Consider the following 10555-nt stretch of genomic DNA (forward strand, 5'->3'; position numbering starts at 1 on the left):
GTTATTTCTTATACCATCTTGAGGAGAAAAAGAGAACCGACTTGGATCTTCAGTGCACCGCGTTGTCTATGGGGACATGCTTTCGTGGTTTCAGGTTTTCCACGTGATTGCAACAGAAACACACCAAAGTTGATTTAACTCTTTATTTGCACTCTCTTGCACAGGTCCGTGAGTGCTGATTTCTGCCCTTATTAGTACCCTTTTTAGTTAATTTATTACAGACACTCATGATGCATTATTGCTCTTCAGGATTACTGACTTTGTGAATGTTGATATCTACCTTGATTGGCACTCCTGTTTGTTTATATTCAACAGTCTTAGTAATAATGGTTTCTGGGTTTACTGAGCTTCGTTTTGAGCTCAGATGCCTAGTAATGTGATGTTATGGCTGCGCGTGGTGTCTGCTCTCTTGACATTGGCAGAAATGCCTCTACCAATCCGGATCAGGCTCAATACACTGATTATAAAACGGATGGCAGCTAATCTTCAAAGAATGCTAGCTTGTCTTCGGGCATTCCACCAATTCTAGCTGTGAGCATACTCTCTAAGAAATCTTGAATATTTTGCGCTTTTAAAAATGATGCTGTAGTCAAAATACTGCCACTGATATCTTAGTATTCAGAAATGTGGCGCAACAAACACAAACACAAGAGAAGAGACACAACACACGCGTGTTGTGTTCTCTTGTGTTTGTGTTTGTTGCGCCACATTTCTGAATACTATGCAGCACCAACTAGCCCCTCAAGCCGTTATTTTGCAATTCCACTGATATCTTCTTTTATATACTTTTTAACTGTTTGAACCCATTTAGTTTGCCAAATTTGACCATCAAAGGTGTAAGAAAAAAACGCAAATATTTAGAATGTGGCTGGAAGTATTGCAGGCAACAACTATGTCAAGCTCACTGAAATGCACTCATGTAAGCGTTATCAAAACTCTTCCATAAGGCAAAGCCACTTGACAAGAAAATGAGTCTTGATAAAATTACATTTAGAAAAGAAATTGGGGTGGCAATTAATGGCTCCCATCTGCTGGATCCCCTTGCAAATCCTTGTTTGCGTCTATGCACTTGGAAAATTTCTTAATCGCTAGACCTTTTTTATTTGTGCCTCTATATTAATCTTGCACATACTCATTAGCATACAGCCATAAGCTACCTCATTACAGGAAGGTCACCTTGCAGAGATCTAGAGCCCTGCTTTAACAAGTTCATGTGAATGCGCCTTAATTAAGGCCTAAGAGTAGTGTTTTCTACTCTGAATCCAAGGATCCTGGTGGGTTTGATTCCCTTCTCAAAGGGAAGCCTTAATGAACAGCCCCTGCCATGTCTGGCGGTCTTGCGACATTACACAAACCACTCACTAGTCTGTGTCCGGCCATGTCACCTGCTGAATACAGTCTGCCAGGGCCACCGCGCCCATTATTTTTCACTACAGCACTGGATTTTCTGCAGAATTGGGCCTTTTGCACTATTGTGCTAAGAAAAGGCCGATCCTGTACACTAGTAAGTACGACACCAACCTGCCCCTCTACTTTCTTTGCCGTGCAGTGCTGACTTCTGCGACAAGCACTTGACGCTACTCTTCAAAATCTTGGAGAACTCCCCAGACCCTGGGATGCGCATGAACCTGATTGTGGCTGTGGGTGACCTTGTTGTCCGCTTTCCAAACCTCCTCTACAGCTGGACGGACAAGATTTATGCCCGGTACGCTGCTTTCTCACAGCTGGCAGCTCTTAAATGCTGCCCACTTCATTAGATTTTTGTATATCGTCATCATTGGATGCATTTTGGCAAATGTATATAGATCATTACCTGGTATTTCTAGGTGGTAGATAAAGGCAAGCATGAAAGGCAGCACTGATTAGAGCCATTCCTGCTTCGTCAGATAACTAGATTGTCACGGTTCTCACTTATTACACGAAAACTGGATTATCTTATGATATCAATTACCGTATAAACCGTATTATAGGTCGAGTGGGAATATAGGTCGACGCTCTTGCCTTGAAGTGAAAAAATAATAATAAGGAGAATAAAAAAAGTGGAGAAGTGCATATATTTACATCAGCTGTGTCCCCTGCATTACCGGAGCTACGATCTCACTCCAAACTTTCAGCAGTGTCTTATTTTGCTCATTCAACAGGTTGCAGGACCCATCACGAGAAGTCAGATTGGGCACTTTGAAGACTGTCAGTTTTCTGATTCTCAATGACATGATCAAGGTCAAAGGTCAGATCAGTGACATAGCAGCCATGGTATTGGATGACGACACCGAGCTGGCTGACATGTGTCGAAACTTCTTCATTGAACTCGGTGCCAAGGTGTGTTGAAGTCATTGGTTTTCACCCGTCTAGTGGCGCAGAATCGAGTTTTTGTTCTTCCATGGCTGACGACTTGTTCTTTCATGGCTGTCCTAGGAGCAGTGTGCCTAGCATAGTGCCATGATGCATACGTGCCGTTATTGGCGAAAGTATGCAGGACATGGTAGAGTGCTGAGACTAGGCTACCTTATCGACCATGCATGCAGACAAACTGGTCCTGCAGTTCTGGTTCTATGCAAAAAAGTAGCCAAATTATATCCGGCTAACACAGCAACATGCCTTGATCATGGCTCACTCTCAGGTCACTTGCTCATCATTACTTGTAAGTTGCAGCTGTTGCACGGACACTGGGAGCAGAGTGGTTGATGTAGACGGCCACACATTGTGTTATAAAAAGCAAACATTCGCAGAAAAAACACGTATTGAAAAGAACAAAGGAATATATTGCAAGTGCCATAAAAGTTCCTTCTAAAGGGACATAATATTTGTTTTTCCTCAAACATTTCAGGGGAATGCCTTGTACAACCTGCTACCCGACATCATCAGCCATTTGTCAGATGAAGAGCATGGCATAGATGAAGAGAGCTTCCACGCCGTCATGAAGTAAGCGCATATCGCTTGGCATTTATTCGGACTCATCAGACGTGTACTGTAGCGCCTCCTCGCAGAGCCATCCAACCTTTGGGGAATACACAGTTTTCAAGCTTCGCTTCTTTGTTTCAGGTTTCTCTTCTCGTGCATCAGCAAGGACAAGCAGCTTGAAAACTTTGTGGAAAAGCTGTGCTTCAGATTTCTCACAATGACGTGAGTTGGTGCCATGCTCATATGGAAGTTGCAGTACTATTGCTGATTTATATCCTATTAGTAGTGCATGCCTCAGAGGCATGCTGTTTCAGCTGTACCGAAAAGGAAGTACAAATCAGTTATCACCTGACTATGTTTGTTCTGCCTGTTGTTGAATTAAACCATAGTTACTCGTTAAGTGATCATTTAATTATTGAAGCGGCACTGCCAATCTTTCATCAACTTGCAATACTGGATAGCTGCAGAATCATTTTGATCACCGCTGTTCACAGGTCATTTGCCAGAATTTCGGCATGCAGCCATTTCGCAGTTCACCTTTATTAAAATGAAGCTATTGTAGCCACAGTCAAAACGGTGCAGCCATGCTCAGCAGCCCAACATAATGCTTTGTCAAGCCTGAAGAGCTGGTTGACCATTGACTCCGTTGTCACTCAATATATTAACGATAGCTTGTTCACTTTGTCGATTATACAGGTAGAGTTTAGTTGCACATAGTGCAGTGGTATGCTTGGCTTTATAGATTTTCTTAGTTTGTTGTGTCATGTAGCTTGGCAACATTGCTGGCCTCATTCAGCCTCATTTGGTGTTTAATTCTGAAGCAGGAAATTGCTCTTGTTGCTCTATTGCAGGACGGAACGCCAGTGGCGTGACCTTGCATACTGCATGTCACTCATTCCTTTGGGGGAGCGGGGCATCAAAAAGCTTCATGAAAACATTGTGTGCTTTGGGGACAAGTTGCACATAGACGCCGTGTATGAGAGCATCACAAGCATCATATCGGGTGAGCTACCACTGATACGCTCATGTTATGTGACCGTAATCTACTGCAGTCACCACTTGAGTCTTTCTTTCTTTTTTGTTATTATTATTATTATTATTACTATTATTATTATTTTCAGGTGCAAAGAAGTTGCAGATTATGAAAGTTGATTTCAAGGTGAGTGGTTGGTCTGGAGGAAGTGCAGTTTGGACTGAAAGAGTGAGAGAAAAAAAGTCTGTTTGGTTGTTGGGATTACGAGAGATGTCAAGAGTCGCTGTTGCCATGCTCATTAACAAAGCATGGGTTTATTTTTAGTATTTGTGTTGTGTGCTTGAGTACTTCAGCAAAACTTGCCAGGCTAGTTGGTTCATTTTATGATGCAAAATAATTGCTGTTTAAAAGAGACGATAAGCAGAAGCATTTATCACAAAACACATAATAAACGAAAACACTTCCTACTGTGCATTCAAGACTCCAAGCACGCCATGGCCATATTCCCGCTTTCGTAAAAGTTGCATATGCTCAGGATTGTGTAGCCCAGCCTGCTCTGCTCGAGACAAATATACTCTGGCTTATGCCCGGCCCAAGCCTAAGGCAGAAGGCTTCCAAGAAGCTTAAGCCTGGCCCGATGGTTGGGCGGGTATGGGCTTTCGCACTGGCCTGACCCTGTGCACAGGTCTAAGCCAGACTCCTTCTTCCCGCAGACGATCCTTCAGGAGTTTGAAGATTTAGTGGAAGATCTTCGAAATAAGGGCGTCACTGATGGAGAGCTGCTGCAGAGGACGAAGAAGCATCCTGGAGCGGCATCCACGAATAACAGACGCAAGCAGTCCTGTGCAAGTAAGCAAGCTTGCCAGTGTGCCAATCCTTTTCTTATATATATAACCCTTTTTCTCAGGGCCTTGACTGGATCTCGGACTTGTAATAACTGAGCACTTTCTCTGATTTCTGCAAAGCATGAGTCATGTGCTTCTTCCACAAATGTGCCCATATTCGCTTTATATATTTTCTCGACTTTCCATGCAGATTTCGTTATCAGCCTAACTCTTCAGTTTTAGACTGCACCATTAAGGGTATTTTCTTGTATTTCATATTCTTGTGAGTTGAAAAAAGCCAGCTAGTATTTAGGCAGACTTTGAGCATTAGAATATTTCATATTCTTAATAATGCTCTCCACCAGCGAAACCAACAGAGAGAGAGAGAGAGTTCCCAACTCAGATCTGCTTGTGCGAGCTTGATCTTTCTGTTGCCATCAAGCATGCCTCATTAGTAATTGGCAGCAAAGGTGTACGGGCATGAATGTGCAGAAAGAAATTTATTTTGATGCAATTTTTTAATTTCTTAAAACGTTTTGGATGAGTCTATCTTGTCCTCGCAAGATGGTTTCTCACGTTGAGCACTTTAGGTGAGCAGTGCTTGTCTGCAACTAAGGTTGTCTGCAACTGACCAGTTAAGTGATTTTAATGCGACAGCGTTAAAAGTCTCGTTACTCTGAAAATCCGGTGTTGGTGTCGGTATCACTGTTGCGAGTGAAAAAGTATGACTGAGCAGTGATTCTTCTATGGTTTGCGTGACTTAACGAAATTTTATGATATCAGAAAGTTAGGAAGAGCTGCAAACTCTGATTGCTGATTTGACGTGGGAAGGTGGAATAAGAATCAGCCTTCCACTCCGCCCTTGGATGCCTATTCAAGCATATGCTGGTGGTCGCCTACGCTGTCATGTCATACCCATGAATGCAAAGTGTCCCTTATAATTTCTTGTTCTAAAAGAAATTTTAGTTAGAAATTTTTCTACATAACAGAGCAAACATGTCAAGGCAGGAGGAGTTACCATAAATCATTTTTCTAGAACACCCGTATTTTAAACTTTTGCAGCTAATAACGCTTTGAAATACTACAATAATACATTTGCTAGATGTTATGTTCAAATGGACGTTATTCCTCTTGCTTGCATGATTGTTTTGAAGCTTGTATGTCGGTCTTCAGGTGCTTTTCAAAGGGGCAGTAAGGCACCCATATATTGTGCATTGTGTACCGCAGAATTCCGAGCAAGTGCCCTCCCTAACTTCACTGCTAATTTCACATTTCCATGCCGTTCTGGGAAAGTGCCCATTTCTCTCCCGCGCCTCACCTCCTCACTCCCTACCCTTGGCATGCACCTCACCCAGATAGCACTGCCAGCCCCATCCAGTCCCAGAATCTAACCCAGTCTCAACTGATAGAAACATCACAAACAGAAATGGCACCATTAGGGTTCGTGTAGGGCAATCACTGCTGACGGATGGCGTCGGATGACCACTACGAGTGAGACATCCGATGTGCGGGACCCAAAGAGCAGATGTTCGCTGTCTAGGCAGGAGCTGGTGAGGAAACAAAAAAAAAGACAATTGCTAACATCTTAAACAGCACGTCGAGTGAAAATGTTGGGGGTGGGCGCCGATCAGTTTGCATCGGCAGCGGCAGTGCAGAGCGAACACACTGCATAGCAGCTCGCCAACTTCTCGACACACACTTCTCAGCCCGATTGCCCTGATCAGAGATAAATAAGATTTTAATCTATGGGCACTGCTTTTTTTGCCGCAAAAAATTTTATCATCTCAAATTTCGGCCCCATTCCGGGGAAGTGCTCTCCCAATTGTGGGCCCCCAATTGACTTCACAAGTGCAGAACTGGTTGTGTTTGAATCTGCGCCAGCCTTTGATCAGGAGTTGAACTGTCAATGAATGCATGCAACTATCGGAGTGGGTCACATTGTGGGAGTCTATGGGGGGGGCTGTCGCATTATAACCTTCTCCTTTCAGGGTTATTTTTGTTTCCCTTTGCACTTTGGTTTGCCTGCAAGTGTTGAAACAGTAGCACGTGTGAGGGATTTGCATAGCACAGTTATCGTGCTTTCTTTTTTTGTGTGTGTTGCCTTGTGCTTGTTATTGTTCCTTTTGAGATCCTTTTGCTTTTCCTCTCCCTCTCGACTTGCACAGCACCAAGAAACCAGAAGCCGGGGACCCAGACCAAGAAAAAAAGTCAGAAGAAAATGGTACCCATCTCTGAAAGCAGCGAAGACGAAGAGCCTGGATCACCACAGCCAACGAAACGAAAAATGCTTCCGCGGCGGCAGTGCAAAGTGCAAATACAGTTCAGTGACAGCAGTGAAAATGAAATGGATGTTGAGAAATGATGTCTGCTGGTATAAGGAAGCCTAGCCTAACCATAGTGGTCAGGATAAACTACAAGGAGTCACGCAAGTGGCAATGCCACTTCATGGCCTATGTACTCTTACATTAACCAGCTGTCAGCCTTTTTTGGACATTCAGTGAGCGTAAACAAAAAAGGCTGTCACTATCTACACTTCATTTCTCAGCTTTACATGCTTTACTTTACGACTCTAAGCTTGTGAACTTGCACACTTGTTGCCAGGCGAAGTAGGAGGCCCATGTACAGAATTCCTTGCTTATTTCCTTACCTCTCCTCTTTGTTTGTTTGTTTTTAAGCATCAAGTTTTATCTACCCAGCCATCACCTACTAGCATGCATGAGAAAAAAAAAGGTAAAATGCTTTTTGGGGTACTTAATTGCCTTGATTTTGATGTTTTATTTATTTTGCAACTGTTTTTATAAGCACTAGGACTCACTGGCTGCGCATGTAAAGTGTACTGCTTGCATCTTCTGTGCATTCTCAGTGTTTGGTTTTTACTCTACTCTGCTTTTACATTGCTGCTGTTTTCTGGGCACGAGAGCATGGCAGTTCAAGAGAAAAGGAATAGAAATAGCTGCAAGCAGTGAAAACACCAACTTTTATGCTTGTCGGATGCTCAGAACAAAATTGGGAGCACTGTGATGTCTGTGCATTCAGCTATAATATGTGCTTTTCAGTTTTAAGTCGTGTAAGCATTGCTACAAGGAAATCCATTTGTTTTCTCTTATCTCTCCCACAGTGCTTATCTGTAGTTATTCGTGTTCGCATTCAGCACACAGTTGGCGTAGCAAAACTTATGAACTGAGCTTTGCCATCTGTCTAAGGTACCGGCATCTAATGTAAATTTTCGTGGTCAGCTTGCAGGTAGAAATATTATTCAAACGAGCCTGGCATTAGTTCGGTGCAAGACTGAATATTTTACTAGAGGACTGGAAGCTGAAGCTTGTCACTCTAAATCCATCAGTGACGCTAATGGTTTTGCAACAAAACTAACATATGAACTTATTCTCCAGCCTTTAGAGCAAAATATTGCTTCGAGCTCCTGGGCTGGATTTCACGCAAGGTGGCCTTGTTGGCTCTTATGCAAGCTTGGAAGATAGCATGGGTGCGGCCATCTTACTGGCAGTGACTTAGACTTTGACATCAAAAGCTTGCCATTCTGTTGAAATCTTCCTTGTGGTGCAGTTGCTCTGTGTTCACGTTTCGCTCATTTTACAGCACTTGAAATGCAGTGAGCATCCCATTACTGAGTGTTGTAAACAGACTTCATTGTAATTAGTCATCTTAGTCATAAAAGTCTTCTTCAAGAAGCATCTGTACATATCTCTGGATGCAGGCAAGCTATGGATGCTGACATTGCTGAAAAGGTGAACATGGTACCAGGGAACAAACAGGTTTAGATGGCAGTAACACAGTGTCAAACGAGGACATTTTTTTCCATATTGGACATTGGCAGTGGGATGCGTGGTACCTTGTTTGCCACTCATCTTTTACAGCAGTACAGATACTGTCAATGTCAGATGAAATAAGAAGCCTTTATCTCTGCTCCAGCAGCTGATGCATTTGTTGTTCTTGTGTTCGAATTTCATTTAACACTGGTGGTACAGTCTGCATCACCCTTGTGTAGTCCGCTCGATCGTTGCACTTCCCTACATGAAAATTGGCACCTCGTCGCAGTTCCTACTTTTTTTAATGAACTAATGCTTTGTACAAAGCACAAGGGTGATGCTGACCTATATGCCTGACTCACAAGGGCAGGTTGTTAGAAGCCAGATATTTAACATACTCGGGAGGAATCCCTATCCTGTATTTAAATTGTTCTTGTGAAGACTAATACATTACTCCGAGACAAAAGCTGTAGATGGGGCTGCAGTGTGTGTGTGTGTGCTGAAAAGTGCGAATGTACTCGAGTCACTTGTTATGTGTTATTCCTGCCACTTAATTCAGATGTGCCCGACTATGGGTGCATTAACATTGGTGCCAAGAGGTTTGGATATAGCACAGTCATATATATCTGTCACATCAATACAGTGAAATAAGCTGCAATCTCCAAGACCTTTTTTGTTTTCTTTTCAGACATAAATGCATTTAGTATTTAAAACAATGTACAAGGTGGTGTTGGCATATTTACATATCTTAATCACAATGGCTAGGTTTACCTGCATGTACATAACATGGGATTTTGTTATGTTGTCATCCCAACATTCATGTCAAAGCAGCCTAAAAGGCTATGAATGGGACAGGACACCTAGCTTCTGACAATGCATTTACAAAGTGAAAAGTTTTGCACGTGGAAATAAAATCCCTTACCTATGTTATTATTGCATAAGCCTTTAGAACTTTTATGACACAATCCAGACACTTCCTATACTAGTGACGCTTCGTCACTGATCCTAGCAAGCACATTGCTTTTAGAAAGCCAAGTGGGCATACTGTGTCCTGACATTCCATTTTTGAGGCATCCAGAGCTGCTGAGCTTCATCAGCATTTTGCTCCAGGTAGCCTGCATGTGCATACTTTTATATTTGAGTCCTGCTCTTGCCCTTGCCCATTGATTAGTGAGCTCTGTAGTTCTTATTTTGATATACACTTTAAAAAAATCAGAATTATAAATATTTTTTTGTTTTGGCATTTCTTGTCCTTGAATTCACAGTACCATATGCATTCTGCATATTTAGATGCTGTCTTCAGGCTTACAGCTCTATTAGTTGTTGAATGCACTTATGTATGAGCCTAATCATACTTTTATGGCTCATTACAAGTATTAGATACTACCTCGTGTGAGCAAGTTTTCATGAAAAATGGTTTGTTTCATGCAGCTTTGGTTGCTTTATGGACATGTCTTGACTAGTTTGGAACAGAAAGTGCTTAGGACTTCCAATACTGCCAATAGGAAACTTTTGTTAATATGATTAAAAACTTCATTGTTGCTGGTGTGTTCTTTTTAGGCGTTTCAAAGAGGAGAGGGTTATTGAAGACATTTTAGGTGCTCCCCGTGCTTTTCAGATCTCATAAACTGCATTGCCATTAGTTGGTCTGTACTAGGAAGCTCTGAAGTTTCGTGCCTGTTGCAGACCAATGTTTTGTCATCCCCGGTAGTAGGAGAGAATATTGGATCACACCACAGAGACTGAATGTACTGCATTTAGCAGGAACGGCTCTTTTCATGGAAGATAAGATGCATTGTATGTGGCATCACTCAACTTTTTGGCTTGAGTTGCTTGTATGCTGAGAAATAAAATGCTGTGAAATCAGAGTTGTGTTGCTCTTCTGTCTGTAAGAGAAGCAAATCTCTATTGAACAATTTTAGCATAGCGCGTGACACTATGTGATGACTCGAGTGGTCCTGGGTGCAAGGCATGAGAAGATGGAGGCACAGGCTCGGGATATAGTTTTTAACATATTTAATTAAGACAACTGGCTCAGTTTTGCTTACGGCTCGCCGTCACTGGGCTGCGTTGGCGTGGTGCGGCATGGG

The 10555-nt window shown here is 42.5% G+C and overlaps 1 protein-coding gene across 2 annotated transcripts in view; it reads left to right on the forward strand.

The window, feature by feature from the left end:
* Window positions 1–10327, forward strand: part of Cap-D2 (CAP-D2 condensin subunit) — a 61225-nt gene extending 50898 nt beyond the window's left edge. For both annotated transcript variants that reach the window (XM_084599225.1, XM_084599226.1), the window contains exons 26-33: window positions 1550–1705; window positions 2142–2319; window positions 2828–2922; window positions 3043–3123; window positions 3753–3904; window positions 4023–4060; window positions 4588–4723; window positions 6864–10327. In XM_084599225.1, coding sequence (XP_084455351.1) covers window positions 1550–1705; window positions 2142–2319; window positions 2828–2922; window positions 3043–3123; window positions 3753–3904; window positions 4023–4060; window positions 4588–4723; window positions 6864–7060 — 1033 coding nt within the window. In that variant the 3' untranslated portion in view covers window positions 7061–10327. The remainder of the gene's footprint in view (window positions 1–1549; window positions 1706–2141; window positions 2320–2827; window positions 2923–3042; window positions 3124–3752; window positions 3905–4022; window positions 4061–4587; window positions 4724–6863) is intronic.
* Window positions 10328–10555: the final 228 nt, after the last annotated feature.

Source organism: Amblyomma maculatum, chromosome 3, assembly GCF_055883805.1.
Source record: "Amblyomma maculatum isolate TAMU_Amacu chromosome 3, ASM5588380v1, whole genome shotgun sequence".
Classification (NCBI taxonomy): Eukaryota; Metazoa; Arthropoda; class Arachnida; order Ixodida; family Ixodidae; genus Amblyomma; species Amblyomma maculatum.